The 24,541-nt window shown below is 35.0% G+C and overlaps 1 protein-coding gene across 13 annotated transcripts in view; it reads left to right on the forward strand.

Moving 5' to 3' along the window:
* Positions 1-24,541, forward strand: part of DCDC2C (doublecortin domain containing 2C) — a 229,963-nt gene that overhangs the window by 41,111 nt on the left and 164,311 nt on the right. For 11 of the 13 annotated variants that reach the window (XR_012473397.1, XR_012473396.1, XR_012473404.1 and 8 more), the window contains exons 4-5: positions 5,491-5,622; positions 9,608-9,745. Coding sequence is in view for 3 of the 13 variants with exons in the window: in XM_074209599.1 (XP_074065700.1) it covers positions 5,491-5,622; positions 9,608-9,745 (270 nt within the window). In the remaining 10 variants the exon portion in view is untranslated. The remainder of the gene's footprint in view (positions 1-5,490; positions 5,623-9,607; positions 9,746-24,541) is intronic. The other 2 variants (XR_012473401.1, XR_012473403.1) reach the window with 1 other exon arrangement.

Consider the following 24,541-nt stretch of genomic DNA (forward strand, 5'->3'; position numbering starts at 1 on the left):
GAGTAGATACTGAGAAGTCAAGATGATTTAGCATCTCTCTCTGATTTCTAATCTGCCCACTCTTTTCTGATAGCATTAGAATTCTTAACTCCTCTCACACCCTCTACTTTTCAATCAACAGTCAGCTATGAAATGGGACACTCAGAAGTGGCTGCCCTGTTTCCATGTGTGCCAGCACATTCCAGGTCTCATATACCATTTTCTTCCCACCAAATTTGTTGGGTGAAAAACTTGCTATAAGCATTAAAAGTCTGATGTAGTCCTGACTTGATACCATTCAGAATCACCTTTTTGACCTTCAGCAGAGCAAAATGCAGTTTATAGAAATTTATTGACTTGACCTTTCTGTGGCATTTGTCAGTGTTGACTTCCTTTTCTTTCTTAGATATTGCTATTTATCTTCTCTATGACTCTATGCTCTCTTTGATCTCCTGTTTCATTGATGGCACCTTCTCCATCACTTTGTTTAGTTTTTTTAAAATCTTCCTTCTATCACTTAGATAGTGCTGTACACTATGATTTGCCCATGGTTCTTTTTCTCTTTCCTCACTTGTCTTCCTTTATAATTTAATTTACTCTAGTAGCTTTGATTATATCATCATAAGATCATAGGATTTAGAAATGAAACAAATCAACTAGTCCAACTCTCATTTATTTTATAGGTGAGTAAACTGAGCCTCAGGTGAGATTACTAATTCCAACTTGTTATCACTTAGTGCATTAGAGTAAAAAGTTAGAGTTGAGATTCAAGACCAGAACCTCTGACTTCAAATCCAATACTCTTTCTTATACTATGCTACCTTCTAAAACCTCTAGGTCTGTATCTTTAACTACTTGCTGGTTCTCTCCCTTAGGTGACCTACCAGAATCTCAAGGTCAGTATACTCAAAACTGAACTCATTACCTTTTCCCCTAAAATCTGACCCTTTCCCTAGTTTCTTTCTATTGATGACATCACTATCTATCTTAACAGTATTTCAGACTCACAAGCTCAGAATCATTTCTCAGTCCTCACATCTAATCAATTGTAATGTCTTACTGCTTCTGCCTGAGCAATATGTCTCAAATCCATCCTCTCCTTCCCAGTACTGATATATCCATCCTAGTTCAGACTCTCATTACCTCTTGCTTAAATTCCTGATAGCTTCTTAATTGGTCTTCTTGCTTTTAGGATAGTCCTATTCCAATCCATCTTTCAGATTACTGCCTGAGTAATCTTTCTAACATAGTGCTCTCATTTTGTTATGCAACTATGCAAAAAAAATTCAATGGTTTCATATTGGGAATCAGTTAAAATGGGAAGTCACAACCCTGACAATTCAAAGTTTCCACATTCTGACTCTGGCCTGGTTTCCACACTTAGCTTCTAGTGTTGAACTGGTTGTTCCAAGGACTTCTCAAATTTAACATATCCAAAATAAAATTAATCTTTCCCCCGAATCAATTTATTTGTCTGAACTTCCTATTTATGTCTAAGATACTGTCACTCTCCTAGTCTACCTAGATTCATTCTTCGCACCATCTTCTAATTGTCATCCTTACTTGGCTTATTTATTCAATCTACTGGCAAATTTGTTTTTTCCACCTTCATGTCATCTATGATATGTGCCTTCTTCTTTCTACTCATATATCCTCTGCCCTGGTTTAGATCATCATCTCTCTTGCCTGAGATCACAAAAACATTCTCATTGGCCCCCTTGCCTGAGATGTTTCCCCTCTCCAATCCATTCTCCACTCAGCTATCAAAGTATTTTCTTAAAGTGTAAGTTTGCCCATGTTACCCCTCACCCATACCTACTTAAGTACAGACCAAATCCTCCCTCTTCCCTTTTGGATCAAATAGAAAGTGCTCTGTTTGTCCTTTAAAGATTCTTACAATCTGGGTCCTTCTTATCTTCTCAGTTTTTTTATTTTTTTGTTCTTCTCCATGAGCCTTCATGAATATCAAATAGTGGCTTAATTGCTATTTCTTATATATGACACTCAATTTCTTATCTCTAGCCTCTTATACTGACTGTCTCCCAGTGCTGGAATAGTCAGTCAAATGGTTTCTCTGGCTTCCTTTAAGTCTTAGCTCAAATTCCATGGTCTTTAGAAATAATAATGGCTGACATTTATTGTATCTATTATGTCAAACACTCTGCAAAGCACTTAATAAAAATGATCTCATTTGAGCTTCATAATAACCCCAAGAGGGATAGGTACTATTATTATTATTATTATCATTATTATTATTATTATCTCCTAGACAAATATGGGTTAAGTGACTTGCTCAGGGTCACACAGCTAGTAAGTATGGATTTGAACTCAGGTTTTCCTGGCTCCAGACTCGGGGATCAAATCATTATTCCTTTAGCTGCTCCTAAAAAGGGTAGGTTTTCTTTTGTAGTTCCCTCAGGACCCTAGTACCTTTCCTTCTAAGATATTTTTATTCCTTTCTATATCTCACCCCCATTAGTTCCTGGCACACAGTAGGCACTTAATAAACAACTCTTGATTTTTGATTGATTGATAAAATGTGAATTTCCTGAGGAAAGAACTATGTTTTTGCCTTTTTTTATATCCTCAACACTTAGCATAGTTGGGACATTTAATAAATGCTTGATGACTGACTATGTATTCCATATTATATCCAAACTGGACTAGTCTGTTTCTTTTTTTAAGGGAAAGTGAAATTGCAAGCTTCTTGAGAACAATATTTATGAATTCTTTGTGTATTGTCCAGTGTATTGTACATGTAGCAGCATGTTAAGGCCTGTGATAACTTTGTTGTGGCAATTAATTCCTGGGGAATATTCTCCATTAATGAAAATAAAAACCATACTATAATCTAGAATCTCAGAAAGTTGTCTGAGGCTCAGAGACAATGTTAGTTGCTTGCAGAGTCAGGATTTGAAACCAGACTTAAGCCCATCACCCTATCCATTGCACCATCCTGCATATTTTTTAGTAGACACTTATTTATCAAATTCATCTCCTTGATTAAAATCACAGGTTAAAAAATAAAATAATACCTTGAATTACATGCAGCATTACAGTTTATATAGTCCTTTAGTACTCTTCCACCTTTCTTCAAGGTTTACTCTTGGTATTCTCTTTTTCATGGAACTCTGATCCCCTTTCTCAAAGTCTGCCCAGTTTCCTGAGGATTCTTAACTCTTATTAACATTAACTTAACTCTTATTCCTTATTTCTAGCCCATATTCTTACCCACTCTCTCTATTACCATCTCTTTTGGCTCATCTATTTTCCTAAGTGCTACAGGCCTCATGAAATTCCACTTTTTTCCCCAGACCAAAATTCACAAACTGGGATTGTTCTATAGAAAAGAGTTTGTTTTTTTCCTATGAATAAGATGTAATATGACAGAAATATAAGGGCAACTATTTCAGAAAACCATTTGGAATTATGAAAAGAGACTAAATATATTCATACCCTGAGATGCCATTTCCAGACATATCCAAAAGAAGAGGTCATTGATAAAAAAGAAAAAAGAAAGTCCCCATATGTGCCAAATATTTACTGAAATACTTTGTGGTATCAAAGAATTAGAGAGTAGATGCCCATCAATTTGGGAATGGTTAAACAAATTGCGTTATTTGAAGGTGATGGAAGCTTTCTGTGTGGTAAGATTTATTATATGATGAACATTAAGATTCAAGGAGAGACTTAAATGAATGGGCATAAAGAAAATAACTAGAGCCAGGAAAACTGTACAAAGTGTCTATAACAATGTAAATGGAAATAGAATCAATCACAAAACAATTGGAACTGAATGCTGAAAAATTGTAAAATATAAAATTGATTTCAAAAAGGAGACATGAAAACATTATTCTGCTGCTTTGAAAGGGTTTAGGGAGCAAGGATATGGAATATTATATGCAACATATTTTTCCTTTTTTCCATTTTTCCTTTAAAAAACTAAATTATTCATTATAAGATGATTCTGAGGAGGAGCACATAGGGAGAAGAAATTTAGGGGAAAATCTAGGTTATATAGAAACAAAAGTAATCAATAAAATTTATTTTAAAATATTTTAAAGAGAAATAGGGATTGATGCTCTTTCTGCTCATTATCAACAATAGTGGATAATACAGGGACTTCTATATCTTTTGAAAATATAATTTATTGAAATATAAAATAAAGGTAAATTTTCCCCCCTTTACACAGATTATTATTTTGAATTAAAATCTTCAAATTTTGTTAATAATTGGACACAAAGAATCATATTATTGTTCCAAAGGTAGTTGTTTTGCTATTTTCTGTAGGAATGGTAGTTTGCTAAACTTTGCTTTGGAGCAAAGTTTTCACTATTTGGCTATGAATGTGGTGTTATGGTCTCTTAGAAATGATCAGATATAGGCCAGAGACATGCATTCAAATTTAAATTAATTTACTTAATTTAAATATAACTTTTGTCAGGCCACTTCTATTTCATCCTCCTCCCCTGTAAAATGAGGTTTCTGCTACTTCTGTGACTCTGGTGTAGTGGTGGGGATAAGTAAAGAGTAAATTATATGACTTAGTGGCAATAGCTATTTAAATGAAAGTTTAGTCAGTATAGAAATCTAGTCAGAGATATCATTTATTTCAAATCTGACTTTACCATAGTTAGGCTACTGTTGGAATGACTGTCAGAGCGGATTGAATGTTGGCCTTGGCATCAGGATTATTTGGTTCAAACCCTGTTGAAGGTATTTAGTAGCTGAGGTCAGAATGGTACTTTGGACAAGGCAGGGGACACAGGGTCAGAAGACCTGGGTTGGAATCCTGGATTTGTCACTGACTACCTGTATAACCTTTGAACAGATCACTTCATTTACCTATGTCTTAGTTTCTTCATCAGTAAAATGAAGGGGTTGAATTAGATAGTCTCTAAATCTAGGATCACTTTATGGTCCTATGAGGAGGCAGAAGTGGTTGCTCTTACTCAGAAGGTACTGAGTTTCAGGACAAAATATGTCTGATAGAGTACCTTCTACTCAAAAGTAAAACTATCAATCCAAAGTATCCATGAAAAGAAAGGAACAAGAAAACAAATCTGCCAAGGTCAAACAGAAACTGCCTTCAAAAATGGTATCAGGTAAACCAAACAATTCCATTTTTTAAAAAGATGGCATATTATTTCCTTAGGGAGTTGTGAGGCTGTCTTGGTACCATATAGAGGATAAAGAACTGCACTGTCAAGGACTGCGTTTTTCCTGTGCTCTCCAAGTAGACAAAATTTACTTTTGATTTGCCCATCATGTCAATTACCAATGTGCTTGTGTCTATAGGCATTTTATATTATAAGCAAAAAATGCTTAAAATCACATAGAAAAATCTGCTATGCATAAGGATTCTTATCAGAATATTATTAATTGACACAGTGACTTTCTAGTGTTCAATAGTTGGGGAAATATTTAAATTTTTCCTCTCAGAGTCACAATTTCCCCCTTCTCTCTATAATGTATCTCTTGATGCATGTGTATATTTTTGTCTTTTGACAGTGTTTTCACAAATGGGAATCTATTCATTCCACCTGCAAAATTAATTATACCCAGATTCACACTATATGATTGGGATAATGTGCTGACCATGATTGGAGAAAAAGTTCAACCCCTTTCAGGGGGTGTACGAAGGTAAGGAATATATTGATGTCATAGGGTGACTGAAGGATGAGAGGAATTGTTTTCATGTTTCTATGAAAGTCTCCTGAACAGGTTAAAATATTTTCATTATGTAGTTTTGGAGATTGGAACTTTTGGTCAATCAGTCAATAAGCATTTATTAATTGCACACTGTATTCCAGGTTAAGTGCAAAGTGCTAGGCTTATAAAGAGCTATGAAGAAAGGTTAAAAGACAGACCCTGCTCTCTAGGAGTTCTCAGTCTGATGGGGAGGAGAAAACAGGCAAATAAACTATATACAGGATAAATTAGGGATAATCTCAGGGTGAGGTCATCAGAACTAAAGAGGATTAGGAAAACCTTCCTATATAAAGTGGAATTTCTTTCTGAGATTTTTGACTGAATTCTTTATTGTTGTATAGAATATATACAAATATATTCTGTGTTACACACACACACACACACATACACATATTTGTATAGAATACTTTTCCTCAAATTTCTTGAATCAGTTCTCTGTTTCTCTTGGATTAGTCTCCATATTTGTCTTTGTTTTTGCCATGCAAGATATTCCTAGGGTTAAAAAGGAAGCAGGCGAAATTGTTTTACATTCAAGATTCTTTTATTAATTCAGCAAATATATATTGAACTTTCACAAATGATTCTTAAGACACAAAGAAAAGTGACATATAGTATAATGGTCATAGAACTGGGTTTGAATTTGGGTTTTACCTCTTGAATAGGAATTTCCTACAAAAAATGAAATCATAAGTCCAGATTTTTTAAAAAAGTTGAGGTCAACATACATAATTTACAGATAAGCAAACCAAGAGATAGGAAAGTAAAGCAACTTGTTCATTATTACTATCAGTTGTCAGTACCAGAATCCAAAAGTTCCTGACTCCTACCATGGGGTCTCCTCAAAGCCTAAAATTATAGACATGTTCAGGACATTTCATTATGGCATGCATCATAACATCTTATTTTTAAACATTTAAAAATATTTTTAATGAACTGCTTAAAAATAAAACAAAGACTGGCATTTAAATAACTAAAAAAACCCCAACAACCCCAAAACAAACCTAACAACTTAACTACTTAGAAAATAAAACTTTACAAAGGGATTTCTGTCAATCAAGATCTTCTTCTTTCCCTAAAATACAGAACCTTTTCAATTTTCTTTCATATCCTATCTAATTAGCTCTAAAAAGCATTTTCCTAGCTGTATTCTGGAGTCTAACCTACTCTTTGACATGAAACATCAGTGGTAGAGTTTAAAGAATAATGACTATGTATCTTTTTAAAACAGGCAATTTTAGCCTTTTTACTTTTCTCATACATACCCAACAGAGATTCAGGGTCACTTAGCATGAATTGAATCATGGAAAACAGAGTAATCAGAGGAGTCAAAGGGGAACAAAAATGTTTTGACTTTTCCCTACCTGGGAAGGTAATGGACTCAAGTTCTCATGAGGGGGTGGGAAGAAGGATGGAAACCACTTCACAGGACCATGACAGAAATGACTTTACCAAAAAGAAATATCACTGAAAAAGGTAAGACAGCACCACAGAGCATTTGAAAAAGGCTTATTCAAGTGGTTCCAGATTGTAAGGGATGACCAACTGCAAGATATGAGTGCCTCTTCCTTCCTCTTGCACCAGCATCTCTTGGAAGTAAATGACAGGAAAGGAATGGAAAGCTGAGGAAAGGAGTTAACGTTTTTAAATAGTTCACAGAGTCTGGGAAAAGCTTTCCCCAATCTGCATAGTTTTCCCCCACCCCCTCCTTCCAACTCCAGATCATAGATAGTCCTATCACACTGAGTGAACTGCCTTTGGATGTGTGTGAGTACATTCTGTATTATACCTGTGCCTGGAGTATAAGACTCTTTTCTATCTCCCCATATCCTTAACTTCCTTCAGAGTTTATCTCAGATACCACCTTTCTCCAGGAAGTCTTAACTGACCCTCTCTTCAACTGTTAATGCTTCATCCTTCTTTAAACTATTTTGTATTTATTTATTCTTTTGTATCTGTAGAAGGACCTTTCAAAGATTCTTAAGGTAAGGGAATTTCTCCTTGTTTTTGGATTCTCCAAACTTAGTGTATTGCCTTTAAATCTGGACCTATGATTTTATTTCTGTGGAAAACCTGCACTGTGGATGCTGCCTCTATCAGTACAGATGGTCACCTCATCTGCAACATAAATCTTAGAGAGTTGACTGAGATTAAGTGAATTTAAAATGGTTATATAACCATTATGTGCCAGAAACAGAACTTATACTTATTAGATGCTTGTTGAATTAAATGAAAGTGTTTCTTTTCCCCTCCTTTGCCATATGTTACCAATTGAAATCTTAATCATCATTTAAAGTTTAGCTCACATACAACAACCTCTGATAGTCCCTAACTGGATGTGATCTCCCCTTCTTGATTCTTAGCTATGCCTTGCACAGTATTGATGACACTTCATGTTCTAGAGTTACTTCCATTTTCAGTTTTATTTTCACATCTACCCTCTACATTCCTTGACAAAAATTCATTTTTGTATTTCACTCAGTAATGAGTACAATTTTTTATGTGAAATTGAGGGTGATGTGATTTTATCAGAGTTTATGAAAAGTATATCAATGTGTTAATATAAGTTTTTAAAAAATTGAATCTTTTTTGACCTCTAATTTTTATATTTCTCATTTACATGTAAGCAAAACATTTGATATTAATTTTTCTCTCCCTCCTTCCCTTTTCCCTCCTTGAGAAAACACTTTGATATATATATATGTATATATATATATATATATAGATATATATGCAAAACACTTGTATGCAAAATACTACCCTATTAGCCTTATTGCAAAATAAAGCAAAGACAAATCTCCCTCCATCCCAAGAATAACGAAGTAACAAAAGTATGTTTCAATCTCCATTCATGACTCCATCACCTCTTCCTTGGGAGTTGAATAACATCATAAATCCTTTCAAATTATTTTGGATCATTGTATTTGCATTGTATTATTGAGAATAGCTAAGTCATTTTTGGTTGATTTTCCTTATAATATTCCTGTTACTGTGTGCAATGTTCTTGGTTCAGTTCACTTTCACTTTCCATCAGTCAGTTTTATAATTCTTTGGGCATAGTTAATTGTTTTCCAGAATCATTAGATCACTTTACAACTTTACTGGCAATGCATTAGTATCTCAATTTTTCCATGGCCCCTCCAAAATTTGTCATTTTCCTTTTCTGTCATATTAGCCAATCTGATAGGTGTGAGGTGGTACCCCAGTAATTTGCATTACTCTACCAGAACATGTATTAATAATAACATAATTTATATGAATTTTAGATATTATTATTTAGTATTTACTGAGCAAAAACAGCGGACTTTAAAAGTACACACGAGTCTTTTGGCCCTTGTATGCAATTGATTGATTGATTGATTTTTAGGTTTTTGCAAGGCAATGGGGTTAAGTGACTTGCCCAAGGCCACACAGCTAGGTTATTATTAAGTGTCTGAAGCCGGGTTTGAACTCAAGTACTCCTGACTCCAAGGCTGGTGCTCTATCCACTACATCACATAGCCACCCTTCTTTTTTTTTTTGCAAGGCAATGGGGTTAAGTGGCTTGCCCAAGGCCACATGGCTAGATAATTATTAAGTGTCTGAGACTGGATTTGAACTCAGGTACTCCTGACTCCAAGGCCAGTGCTCTATCCACTGCACCACCTAGTCTCCCCAACATAGCTACCCCTCTTGTATGTGATTTAACAAATAACCAAAAGTTGGGAGGGTATAGCATTGGGGAAAAAAACTTCACTTTATCATAGAGTAGCAGCTGCTGTACCATCATAAGTGCTTCTATTTAAAGTTTGCTTCTATGAAAATATATAATTTCCTTGTTATGAATTATAGTTATATTAAGAACTAGATATTAAAATTATATTAAACAATATCATAGCATAAAATTTGCCTTCTTTTCTTCCTCTTTCTCTGCTTATAGACTATATACAATGAATGGATTTCTTTTGGATGGTTCAAGTGACTTGATTGACCACCATTATTATGTTGCATCAGGCCTGGAAACTTTTAAACATTTGCCCTATTGGGAAGTGCCTAAGATTCCTAAGGACATCCAAAAGTAAGCACATTTTATTCTTCTGTTTTTCAATAGCTTGGAAAAACTATTTTCAGGATTATTTGAAATTCTTTAGATTAGAATATGATTTTCTTTCATAAACAATGGTAGTTTCAACTTCTTAAATTTAAGGGATGAAGAATGGAGTGACTACTGGAGCAGTTAGGTGGCACAGTGGATAGAGCACAGGCCTTGGAGTCAGGAAGACAGGGGTTTGAATCCAGCATCAGACACGTGAATCCTACTAGCTGTGTGACCTTGGGTACTTAATCCTGCTTGCTTCGCATCCAGGGCCATTTCCAGGCATCCTGATTCATATCTGGTCACTGGATCCAGATGACTCTGGAGGAGAAAGTGATGCTGGTGACTTAGCACAGAACCCCTTTACTCAAATCCAGTTCACGTGCATAAGTTGAGGGAAGTTTCTTATGCAATGGTAGGAAAGGATAGAATGTGTTGTATTTAATCTTTAATGACTTGCTAAATGTCCATGAACATTAGGATTTAGAGTCCAGAGATAGTTTTTAGGCTAAAATGAAATCAGATACTCTCTTGACTTATTTCTTATTATAGTTTATTTAGAAATCAAAACATGAAGTTAACTAGAGTTCATGGTTCTCTTTTTAGGGATGTAGAATGATGCAATAGAAAGCGTATTTGGAATCTCAGTATCTTACATCAAATCATGACTTTTCTGCTTGTGTGACATTGGATGTTATTTAATCTCTGTGTCCTGGGTCCTCATTTGTAAAATGAAGAGGTTAGACTAGATGTACTCTGAAGCCTATGATCCTATAACTATTTTCATCTGTTTTAGTCTAGTCCAGTTGTTTCCATGACAATGGAAGGCCTGTAGTATATTTTACAAGTATTACCATTACTAATTAATGTTCATTTTTTATATCTTTTGGAGGTGGGGTTAGAACTATGATTTAATCAGTAGGTAATTCGGACAATTATCTTGATCCATATAGTTCTACATTCCCATCTTAGAGATCAATTTTTGCTTCTGGTTAAATGACTAGAATGTATTTGAAGTGTAGGACTGGAACTCTAGCTTTTCTGATCTCAAGGCTGGCCCCATCCCCTTTTTACCATAATGCCTCCCTTTATATTTTAGCCTCTTAAATCTGAGAGGAAGAACTTGTAAGCTGGAAGTTCAGGAGTTAGAAGAGATAGTGATTCCATTCATCTAGTCAACTTTGGAAATTCTAACATTTTGCTAATTAACTTCCTTGGAATCTCAGTGTAATTATTTTTTGGAGTCTTGATACCTCCCCCTCCCCTGCTGTTTAAGAAGTATTCTGAAAGTTTCTGAACCATCTAATAAAGTTGCTATTTTTCTTTTTCTTCAGAATATTTGTGGAGTAAATATTTAGTATACATCTATTGGTCAGGCATGTGTTTGGACTAGATGTCCTTTGAGGTCTCATTCCAACTCTGAGAGTCTGTGATTTGCAACAATTTTTGGATTATTTTATATATTTATTTTTTTGGTTTATTCATTTTATATTATTACAATAATCTTGTTGTGAGAGTAAATATAAACCTCCCTCCCCCACAAAAAAGATAAGAAACCTCAAGAATAGTGAGAGAGAAAAAAAATACTTCAGTCTGTGTTCAGACTCCAATGACTCTGTCTCTGATATGAGTTGCCTTCTTTATCATTAGTCCACCAAAGAAGTTGCTTCAATATTTTCCCTACAGTTGCTATTGCCAATTGTATTTCCTTCCACTCTGTTCCTTCCCACTTTCATTTATTCTATTCTCTCTCTCTCCTTTCACCCTGTCCTTGTTCAAAAGTGTGTTGTATCTTAGTACCCTCTCCCAAGATCTTTCTTCTCTTCTATCACCTACTCCCCCCTTCCTTCCCCCCATTTCCCCTTATTCTAAACCTTTCTTCTCATTTTTCTCTAGGGTAAGATAGATTTCTATACCCTATTAAGTGTGTATGTTATTTCCTCTCTGAGCCATTTCTAATGAGCATGAAAGCTCACTAATCCCCCCTCACCTTCCCCTGTTCCACTCCATTGAAAAAGCTTTTTCTTGAGTCTTATGTGAAATATCTTAGCCCCTTCTTCCTCTCCTTTCTCTTCCTCCAAGTACTTAATCTCCCATTGACTCTGTCTTTTTACTATATTATACCATTATATTCAGTTCCTTCCTGTACCTTGTCTATATATGCCCCTTCTAACTGTTCTTATAAATGAGAAAGTTCATATAAGCTATCAATATCTTCTTACCATGCAGGAATACAAACAGTTCAACATCATTAAGTTCCTTATAATTCACCCTTCTTATCTGCCCTCTCTGGTTCACTAGAGTCTTGTACTTGGAGATCAAACTTTCTGTTCAGTTCTGGTTGATTCAATAGGAAATTTTGAAAGTCTCCTGTTTCACTGAAAGTGCATCTTTTCCCCTGAAAGAGGATGTTCAATTTTTCTGGGTAGTTGATTCTCGGTGGTAAACTAAGATCATTTGCCTTCTGGAATATCATATTCCAATCCCTATGAGCCCTTAATGTAGATGCTGCCAGATCCTATGTAATCCTGACTAGAGAGCCACAGTAGTTGAATTGTTTATTTCTGGAAGCTTTTAGTATTTTCTCTTTGACTTGGGAGTTTTGGAACTTGGCTATAATATTTATGGAAGTTTTTCTTTTGGTGGGACCTCTTTCAGGAGGTGACTGGTGAATTCCTTCATTTCTATTTTACCCTCTGCTTTTAGGATCTCAGGGCAATTTTGTTGTATTATTTCTTGAAAAATGAAATCTAGGCTCTTTTCCTGGTCATGACTTTCAGGTAGCCCAATAATTTTTAAATTATCTGGATCTGTTCTCAGGGTTGATTGTTTTTCCAATGAGATATTTCACATTTTCTTCTAATTTTTTTGGAATAGCTTTATTTCTTCCTGATTTCTGGCAAAGTCATCAGCTTCCTTTAGTTCCATTCTGCATTTGAAGGAGTTATTTTCTTTAGAGAGCCTTTTTATCTCCTTTTCCAGCTGGCTGATTCTACTTTTTAAGGCATTCTTCTCATTTGCCTTTTGTGCTGCTTTTTCCTTTGACCTAAACTGGTTTTTAACATATTATTTTCTTCGGTATTTTTTTTTTTTTTGTATTTCTTTCACCAAGCTGCTGATTTGGTTTTCATAATTTATCTGCATTGCTTTCATTTCTCTGCCCAATTTTTCCTCCACCTCCTTAATTGCTTTTCAAAGTCTTTTTTGAGCTCATCTATAGACTGAGCCCATTTTCTGTTTCTTTTGGAGGTTTTGGGTTGATTTTGTCATTTTCTGAATTTTCCATGGGACCAAAGTAATTTCTATGGCCAGATTTTTCTCTTTCTTTTGTTTACTCATTTTCTCAGCCTATGAATGATTTACTGCACTTCCAAGGCTTTGGGGTTTTTTGGGACAACCCACAGGGACCTTAATTCCTCCAAGGTCTTTTGAGAGGCTCTGAGCCAAAACGGCAACCTGGATCTGAGTGTGGGAAAATGGCTGAGTCCTGCTCCAGGGAGAGCAGAGAGAACTCTGCAGTCTCTCCTGACCCCCTTAGCATCTGTGGGATGCACTCTGGAGGTACAGGCTGGTTTCCCTGATTCCTGCTACAGGTTCTCACCACAGGGCTGCTCTGAGACCAGCGTTTGCTCCACACTCACTCAGGTGCAATAGAGTTCTCTCAACACCCCTTCAAGCTGTTCTTGGTGATCCTGAGGCCAGAAGGTCTGGAAACTGTCCCTTCTGCCAAGGACCCAGGCACCCCCAGGTATCTTGGCACCCTGCCTGACTGAACTGCCCTGAGCTTCAGTGGCTTTTTCCAACCACCAATCAAGGTGAAACAGACCTTTCCCATGGAACTTCTAAGTTGTCTTGGACTGGGAAATTTTATCACTCAGTCTTTCTGTGGGTTCTGTGCCTCTACATTTTGGCTAGAGTCATAATTTGATGGCTTTTGGAGTTTTTTGGGGGACGAATTTCTGGGAATTCCTGCCTTCACGCCACCATCTTGGCTCCACCCCAGATGTTTACTTTCTGAGTCTTGGATTATTTTTGTATAATGAGGATAGAATGAATTTACATTTAAACTGAACATGTTTTTCCTGAATAAACAATACTGAACTTCAAATCTCTGCCCTGTTTTCTTCTTTCATTATTTCTCTTTAAATGTAATATACAGCGATAAAATTCAACATGGTAAAATAAGTGTTAAAGACATTTTGTTTGGATAAGTCATTCTAATCTTGGATTGGTGTTAGTGTTCATTGTGTATAAGAAAAACATATTTTGTGGTAACATAGGACTGACTTCATTAGTTCATGTCTAAAGTCATTATAAAAACTATATGCTTAGCCTCAGAGATCATTAATTCCAACTCCCTAGAGGAAGTGACTTTCACAAGATCATATTACTAATAATTAATAGTGCTAGGGTCAGCATTCACAAAGATAGAGAAAATGGGGGAAAAAAACTGAAAAAAAATTACATTTTATCCCAAAGACATTATTTTCATTCTCTACTCTTCAGTTTTAGAGAGGGAAGGGATAGAGTGGGCAAAACAATTCCTCAAACATTTCTGATTTTTATACCTTTACATTATAATCATTTTATAATGCAATTTTTTTATTCCTAAACCAACATGATAATTTTAGATCCCTGAAGAGTACTAAAAATGACACAGAAATGCCCATATGGGTCTATAAACTTATTGATTTGGGGTCCTATGCCATTGGTGCAGATTATGATTCATCTGTATCTCACCTTGGACAATATTCTATTCCATAGTCTCATATAGAACCTTCAAAGAGGATCCATATGGGATGACTTCCTCTGTTTTTTTTCTGACATTTTGGAAGACTGTCACATTGGAGCCAAAAGGTATCATAGCATCATGGATTTAGAGCTGGAAGGACTTAAAAGGTCTCCTGGACCAAGCTTCTAGTTTTACTGACAAGAAGTCTGAAGGCCAGGGAGATTAAGTAACTAATTCACTAACTCCCAAGTAATGAATGGAAAATCTCTTAACTCCAAGCCAGCATTTTTCTTACTGCATCACACTCTTGTTATTCTTTGTTTTCACTACATGTTTGACTCACCATTTTCTAGGCATAATAATAATAACAATAATAATAAAAGTTTAGAGGCGCTTTACAAATATTATTTATCTCACAACAACCTTGGGGGGAGCAGAGGTGCAATTATTATCATCTTCAGCTTTAAAGTTCAGTGAGATTGAAGTTGATTAAAGAACTTGCCCAATTTCACACAGCTAGTAAATATCTGAGGCAGGATTTGAACTCAACTCTTTCAGACTCCAGCCCTTTTATCCACTGCACCTCCTAGTTTCCTCTACATTTCAACCACAAGAGCAACAGCAGCACAACAACAATAACAACAAAACCTAAAGCCACCATCACAGTAGACACAGATAACATTTAAATGCTTGCCATGTAACAGACATTCTGCTTTGAGGATAGACAAATAAAGTTTTTGTCCCCAAGGAGCTTATAATTGAAGGGAGGAGGCAACTTTCAAACGGCTATGTCTATAGAAGATTTATTCAAAGTTAATGGAAGGTAAATTCAGAGGGAAGGCATTATCAGTAAAGGGAAAAGTGTGGGAAAAAGTTGTTACAAAGTAAGAGAGATCTGAGCTATTTTACAAGAAACCAGAGAAATTAATAAGGGGGAAAAAAGAAAATAAACATTTCTTAAACTCTTAACATTATCAGACACTGTGCTAAGTACTTTCCAAATAGCTCATTTGAGAGACTCACAATGCTAGATTATTATAAGTTCTTTTATTATGATTCTCATTTTACTATTGAGGAAACTGAAGCACACAGATTAAATGATTTGTCCAGGGTCTCATTTTTGGTAAGTTTCTGAGAATACGTTTTATTAAAGGACTCAGGTCTTGCTAATTCCAAGTCCTAATGACAACAGTATGGCAGCTAAGAGGAGGATGGATTGGAGAAGGGAGAGGCCTAAGGCAGAAGAGAGCACTTAGGAAGCCATTGCAATAGTGTATGCTTTTAGACCACTTTTAAAAGACAACATTGGTAATACGCTACTTTATCCACTATTCATTTCTCAACTTACTCTCTAGCTCATTCAAATAGTTTTCAATGATTCTCAATATTCTTATTTGTAGAATGTTGGTGTTAAATGATATTTTATTAAATTAAGACTTTTTTATTTATTCCTTTTTGTTTGTTTATCATATTCAATTCCAAACAATTCTATCCTCCCCTGGATTGCTTGATCCCTAAATCAAGCTATCTTTTGTAACAAAGAATAGAAAAGAAAGAAAAAAAGATCAGAAAAAATAACCTATATATCAATAAAATATGGCATTATATCCGGTATACTATATCTATAATTCTCCACCCCTGCAAGGAAGCTGAGTCTTCTCATTTCTTTTAATCCAAATTTAATCATAATAATTAGCATTTCATTTTCCCCTAAAATATATTTGAGATTTTTTAAATCTCAAAAACTTCCCTTTTGAATGTCACCTTCCCCTGATGGCTTTACAAATTTTACATCTTTATATTTGTTTAAAGTAACATTTGGACAGAACTCTAGGAATCAGGTGAGAACCTTTCTTTTGGAATTTCTGCAGGAATCCAAATAACTGACTTGGACAATTCAGAATAGCACAAGAGACCAACTTTGTGATCCAATTCAAGTGAAAATTGCTAAAATGCAAGCAATTCATGAATATTGGATAGTTCACATAGTGATTAGAGACTCAGTCATCTCTGATGTCCCTTTGAACATTCATATTCATTCTTGAGACACTGGGAACCCCTGGAATTTTTGTTCAGGGCAATGGTAGGTCAGTTTTAAAAATAAAGGTCCTAGAATTATTGCTTTGGCTACAGAGCCTCTAGTTTAATTATTTTTTTGGATCCTAACTTTGTCATTCAATAAGTTAACTATACCTCCAAGCTTTATGTCATCTGTAAATCTGAAAGCATGCCTTCATCTAGTCATTAATAAGAAGTTATATATAGTATCACGTCAAGTCTAGTTCCCTGGGACACTCCACCGTCTTCCTTGATATTGAACCATTATTAATTGCTCTTTGAGGTTAGCATTCTACTAGTTTTGAATTCATCTAATCATATCCTTAGTAGCCCACATTTCTCCATCTTGTCCACAATAAGAGTATGAAGTTCTTTTTAAATTTAGCATAACAATCTAGGTAAACTATTAGTTTCTTTATGTACTAATCAAGTAATTAGTCAAAAAAGGAAATAAGGTAATAATGATTTGTTTGGATGAAGCAATACAGATTTTTCTAAATCTCTTCATTTTCAACATGTTCATTACTTGTGTCTCTGATAATTTGATCAAAGGTCTTCCCAAGAAATTGATAGCAAACCTACTGGTTTATAGTTTGCAGACTTCCTTAATTTTTTTTTTGGAAACTGAGACAATGTTTATCTTTCTTCAGTCCTGTTGTCATGTCTCTTACTTACTGAAGGCTTTTTTTGTTCTTTATACCATAATTGTTTCCAGGTATTCTCCTCCAAACACCACCAAAGAATTTACCTTAAAAATATAGTTAATAAAAATGACTTATAGAATTATTTTGATGATGTCTATAATGTTATGTACCTGCAGTTTAAGTCTCTCTTAGAAATAGGAATTATGTTGTCTTCTGTTTGCTGGCCCAAGATTGTTTTATATCACTTCTTACATATATCATTGGCAGTATTATGCTGCAGCTAGTATGCATAGGTGAAAGTAATGAAGACAAACTGCTAACTAAATAAGTCCATTCTTTATTTCGTTAGCATGGCTATATGTCTAGGAACCATGAAACACCACAATCTCATAAGAATCACAATTGTAGGTAGTTCAAAGAATGATGGAAATACCACCTCTGTAGCCAAAAATGTAATTTCAGATCTGGTAGAATTCTTAGGGATATTCTAGCCCCCCCAAAACATCCATATTGTTTTATGGATAAGGAATTTGAAGGCTAGAAAGGTGATGTAGTTTGTTTAAGGTTATATAACTGGTTCATAACAGTTAGGGCAAGAACCCAGGATTCCTTTTTCTCTGTCTCATATTCCTTCTACCTTAAAATGTTACCTTCTTAAGTTGACTTCCCTAGCTTTATGTAAAATTCAGAGTCTACACTAGTTGACAACGCTCATACTGATTAAAGTTGAACTGATTGTAGTCTCTGCTAAATGGTTTCATTAGATGGGATTTATGACAATTTTTATGAAATGAAAGGAATATGAGGCATATAGGAAAGAATTTCAATTCCATTGTTTGTGAGAAAGGCAACTGCCTTTTCTTCCCTTTGATAATTTGGTCACTTTAAGGCTTAACTTATAGACTAGGTCAAATGAGAACTTATAATGGTCAATGATCCTCTTGTAGAGTCATGCATGATGTATGCCTAATGATTTTACCTTGAGGCAGAAAAGCTTAGCCAGTTGAGCTTAGAGATGCTTCTCCATTGCTATGCACTAACAGTCATATAAGCCATGATCCTGTTTCCTCATCTCTCTCCCGAGAGCTCTACTTGAAGGTAACTGTCCTTTAAAAGCAATGTAATGAAGCAGTTTGATTTATGGGGTGAGGACAGAATCACAGATGAGGCATCTGTAAAGAAATTTCACTGTAGTCAAGCAGATAGATTTCTAGAGAGTATGCTTTAATTTAGAATACATTTTCTGCCCAGTTTGTCCTCTCTTTCTATGATAGGTTTTTCAGTAGAGAGCAAACTTCAATTTTCCTTATCTCATCTATCAAAGCAGAAGGAAATGAACTTAGAAAACTCCCTGATTTATTTTTATTTTGGAATATTAACTGGTTAACTTATTTCTGAAAAAGTCATGCTCACCACACAGATGTAAGGAAAAACCCTCAAGGTTTGTTAATTTAATAGCTTTAGTACCTATTGAATAGAGGAATAACCAGGTAGGACAATAGTTACTTTCTTCCAGGGACCAAAATTTAGAGGCAGTGAAAGCATTTTCTTGGGGAATATTTTCTACTGCTGAAGACTGTTCCCTAGGTGATTTTATCCTCTTTTATTTTTCTTCCCTACTCAGTTAGTATCCCCCGTTTGTTCCAGGTTAAAAAATGTCTAGTTATAGTCCTGTCAAAGATAATATAATTGAAAGTATCTGAAAGGTATTCTTTCATTACATAATTTCATTATATAATTATATAATTCATTATATAATGAAAGGTATTCTTTCATTTCTTTTAACCTGGATTATTGTAATTTTTTTACTTTTTAAACTTGCAAAAATCAAAAAATTCAGTTTTAGTTTTCAATCCTGATATTTTTCCCATCTACTTTCTCCCCACACCCATTGAGAAAGCAAGAAAAATATGTTTACAAATATGTTACAGTATGGAATCTTGCAAATGTATAGTTTTGCAAAATGAATTCTAGTGTTAGCCAAGTTCCCTCCAAAAAGTATGCTTCAATATGATTCTACCTCTCTATCATGTGTGTTTTATCATGAGTCCTTTCAAAGTGTGATTAGTTCCATTGTGTTGATTAGAGTTCTTAGGTCTGCCTTATAATAATTTTTTGACTAGTTTCTTCCTCTGGCCAGGAGGCAGTGTGGTGTAGTGGACAGGAGCAAACTATGGAAGACATTCATGTCCTACTTCCTACACAAACTGGTTATGTGACCCTGAATTAATTTTTCATGTTTCAGAGAAGATGCCAAACATTAGTAGTAGAAGGCATTTCCTTTATAGTTCTATGTACAAATGAAATCAAAGATGTAGCCTTTATCCCTTTTCCCTCCCTTCTTCTAGTTTTCCTCTTCTCCTTTCATTCTTTATAGAACTACTAATATAATTTTTTTCTGAAAGCACAACTTTCTGCTAAGATAATGCCAATTCTCTGCTAAGAAATCTGGAATAAAATACAGATTGTTTTGCTTGGCATTTAAGGCCTCCTATAATATAGTTCTAACCTGTTCTTCAAACCGTATTTCATCCCTTTACTCATTGTGTTCCAGCTAACTTGATGGCTAGCTGTTCTCCAATATCTTCCATTCAGTGCTTTGAATTCATGAAGGTCATATGTTCCCCATGCTTGTAGTACACTCTCCTCTTATCTTGGCCTATTGAATAACTAATCTTCATGGATCACCTCTTCCATGATGCATTTCTTCAGCATCTCAGGTGAATGTGTTATTTTTCTTCTTGATTTTTCTTAGAGTACTCAGCTTGGTTCTTTTATTTGACCTTACTGTACTTCTGTTGGTAATGTCTCAAACCTATTTCTGAAAAAAGTCATGCTCATCACATTGATTGTCAAATCCTTGAGGATATAGATTTGTGTTGTTTGTAATATCTTCATCTACTAGCACTGTATCTGGTCCATAGTAGGGGTGCAATAAATGTTGGTTGAAGTGAATTGAATTTCATATGAGAGTATGTTTAGTGGTGAACAATTATATCACTCACTGTTTTAATCTTAAGTGAGGCCAGTTTTCAACATGAAACTGCCAGTTTTGAACACTCCAAAGTAAACTCTGAAAAACCCCCTTGAATTGCTCATAATCCCAGATTGGTCACATGGGCTTCTCATCTCAACTGACCTGTTGATCCATCTCTAGGAGAGAGGCTGTTTTTTAAGTTAATTGGGAGTCAAATTCACATGAGAATCTTGAATTATACATACATTACACAAGCCAGCCACCTAGAACATGTATTTTGGTTAAATAACTTTAAATATACTGTACTGGGGGAAGCAATAGGAAGAGTACATGATTAGGAGTCAAAAGACTGGATTTGATTCCTTATTACTCATATGACCTGGCAAGTAATTTAATTTCCATGGATTTTAGTACCTCATCTCTAAAGTAAGGGGTTTGGACTAGCTAGTTGACTTCTAAGGCTCCTTCTAACTTGAAATATATTCTCCAGCTACTGTATTCATATGACCTGACAATTCATTTAATTTCCATGAACTTTAGTACCTCATCTCTAAAATAAGGGTCTTTGGACTAGCTGGATGACCTGTAAGGCTCCTTCTAACTTGAAATATATGCTCCTACTACTGTATTGCTTTGAATATAAGGTAACCTTTCTTACCTAAATTTGGCATGTATAACACCTGAGTGTGGCCTTTATTCAGGGCTTTCTCCTGTACAGTTAGGTTACCATTAGTGTGAATAATGAATAATGAATCTTATACAATGGTTGCATGTGTTTTATTTGAATCAGTTTTATTTGAAGTTAAAATTTTGTAACATGGTGATTGTTTTCATTAAATGGAACTATACAGTGAGAATTCAAATAATACAGTTTATTCAGAGTAATTATTATTTATATTAATTGACACTAAGTGTATGAGCTTTTTCCTTTGCAAGAGTCCTCACTTCAGGTTCAGATCTTGATTGGTTTAGGCAAGTGACATTATGTCATAATGCCTACTCTGTTCCAGGAACTGTGATAAGTACTGAGATACCATTGGCATCCATGGAATGTCAAGAGGAAGGCCTTCAGCACATTGTTGGTTTGATACCCTCTGCAGGATTGTGGGGAGGATGTAGATAAGATTCAGGATGGGTTGTGATCAGCATTGTTGAAGGGAGTACCTGCATAGAGATGATCAGAGATGTATCAAAGTGCAAAAATAGGGACAGCATTTGATTCTAGGCCTTCTGACACGAAATCCAATTAGCCTCCCCTTTCCCCCTACCCCCCCTATTCTGCCTTTATGACTTTATTTTGAGATTCAGTTATGCCAGCATCCTCGGATCACTTCCTGGCTCTGCCTCACACTGGTCAGGGAGGCCCAGCCTGAGGCTTCAGCCTGTATCTCATGTAATTTAGAACAAATAGGCATTGACTCCCCATTCTCACCCTGTGATGGGTTTTCATGTCTTTCAGGCTCTGCTGAGTTAAGCAGTTCCCGTAAAGTCTCTCTATGGAATTGTGGGCTGCAGATTGCCTGGCCTTGATTGGTGTGTTTGAAATATAGTGTAAGCATTAGTGGGGTTGCTGGAGACTTTTCCTATGGCTATTTTTTCTGTCAAGTTTCTTAATGGTCATTCTATCAAAGAAAGAAAAATATCTGTCATTTTCCATCTGATTGTGTCAATGGATGGATGATTTTAAGTTGGTCAGCCTATTTGTAGCATAGTCAGTGTGTGGGGGTGATTGGCTTCTATATTTATTTAGCTCAGTTGTGCTCAGGAAAGGGCCTTCTCTGGGGTGAAAAGCACATTTAGAAAGTATGAAGTACCACTGTAGGCACAGCATCCAGGGCTAGTTTCTCCATGGGAGATCCTGTCCTCATGTTGGCCTATGTTATTTTATGTTATCTACTTTATGCTGGATATTACTTTTTGCAATAAAATCTCTTTAAGGCAGCCTAGTGCTGTGTGTGTGTCTTGATGGTGAGTCCTCTGGTAATTTGATTTCCAACCAGGTGGCTGGAGCTCTTGCCAGCCTTCCTGACAAGCTCAGATATGTCTTGTCAACCACAGATTGAAAGGCCAGACGAGTTGATTACTGACTGCCTCTTCTGTTTTAGGAATGTGTTTTGCAAATACTGTCCTGACAGGGTTAGTTGAGGTTGTAGAATTAAGTCAAATTGTCCTTTCTCCATGTACTCTCCTCCTTTCCTTTCCCATTCATGGCTAGAATATGAACTTCTTATGAATAGAGATTATTCATTCTGTTAATTTCCTTTATATCTATATCACTTAATATAATATTTAATACAGCAGCCAAATGCTAGTAGATTGTTAGAGAAAACTTATGTTGTTCTTTTTGATTGCTCTACATTAAACTTGTTAGCTACCTGCACTTACTTGCATGGTAGAGCACCAGATTTAGAGTCCAGATCAAATCTTGACTCTCATATTTATTGCCTGTGTGAAAATTGACAAATTGCTTAACTTCTCTGGGACTCAGTTTTCTTATTTGTTAAATAAATGAGTTGGACTTAATGGATTTTAAGATTCCTTCCAGCTCTAAGTTTAGGACTATGACATATTTCTTCAAGATGATATAGAGAAACGACCTTAGGCTAGGCTTTAAATAGTGTAGTTCTAATCTCAGTTTTGCTATAATCTTAGTCCAGGCATAATCTCTTCCAAGAGTTATAGTGAAAACCAAATGAAAATATGTGGTCTGCTTGTTATGAGGATTAAATAATATACATGTAAGCACACATTCATATGTGTGATATTCCATCACTCATGGTACAGTTCCTCATGCCTAGGTGAAGAAATTCCACTCTCACCTCTGCCCCTTATCCATCTTCTGTAGCTTTCTTCAAGTTTTAGGCCAAGTGCTGTTTCTGACATGAGACCTTTATTGAGTTCTTAGTACACCCTCTACCTCTTGAAATTAGTTTATTTTTACTTTTCTGCGTTAATATTCTCTGTCCCCATAAGGCAAGGGCTATTTAATTTTAGTCTTTGCACTCTGCCTACCTAGCATTATATAAGGGAGGTGTTTAATAAATCCATCTCACATTGAATTGATTAGATTTTGATGAGGAAACAACTGGATTTTAAGCACACATATTTGATAGAAAAGTGACAGTTAAGAATGGAAGCATCTCGGAATATTCATCTGCCATATTATCTTGAAACATTTTGTACAATGTAAGTGATACTATTTAATATATTTGGTATATGTATGTGTATACTTAAGTGTATATATATTCATATGACTAGTAAACATACAAATTCTTTGCAGAATAGCTTGTCAGATATATATATGTACAAATGTATACCTAGGCATCTTTTATATATACACATATACATCATTTAAATGTCTGATAAGATATATTTCAAACAGAATAACATTTGTATGGGTAGGTTGTCAGATGAATATGTATATATATACATAGGCATCTAAAAGATATGACATACATATGAATATGTAATACAATACATCATGCATCATATGCACATCTTATTTATCATGTCATATATCTTACACATCATATATAAAATATAAACACATAATTTACATAGTAAAATATTATACACATGTATACATCTGACAAGTGATACTGCATAGAGACAACCAAATTCAACTATAATCACTAGGAATCCAATTCAATCTTAAGGTAAAGTAAACAAAATTATCTCTGTAACATGAATATATTTAATGCGTTCTAAAAACAAAGCACAGGGGTTCAGTATAGTACAGACCTTAGACTACTGAGAACATTCTAGCATTGATTAAGATTATAGGGATATGGCTTATATAGATGCCATTCTTATAGTTATTATATATTTGTACATGTGTCAAATTCCTACATTCCCTTCTGGATTGTAAATGACAGGAGCATAGGATATAAGTCAAAGCTTAATTAATTTTGTAGTTTCTCTTTTCCCTAGAAGAGTATTTTGCACATAGTGGGTACTTAGTAAATGATTATTGAGTAAAGGAATAAATAAAAAATCAAGACCTTTAGCCTTACAAAGTTTACACTTGAAAGAAAACAATATAGATATAGACATAAGTTGAAATAACTTTTTGTTTTAACTTTTTGTTCAAACACTATAATTAAAAGATTAAGATGCAATTAACATTCAAGAGGAAAAAAAGGACAAGAATTGTTCTTCTAGGTATCATATGTAATGTACAATTTTTTAAATGCCTTAATTAAATCTAACTTTTAAAATAAAGGAATCTGATTGGATGGTTTCTCAGGACTAAATTTATAATTCTGTAGTTTGGTATAGTATAGATCTTTTTTTTCATTTATGTAGAGTATATAGCTAGAATTTCAGTGATTATGGAGACAGAAGCCTTATATATAATATAGGATGAT

Source organism: Macrotis lagotis, chromosome 1 (assembly GCF_037893015.1).
Source record: "Macrotis lagotis isolate mMagLag1 chromosome 1, bilby.v1.9.chrom.fasta, whole genome shotgun sequence".
NCBI lineage: Eukaryota > Metazoa > Chordata > Mammalia > Peramelemorphia > Peramelidae > Macrotis > Macrotis lagotis.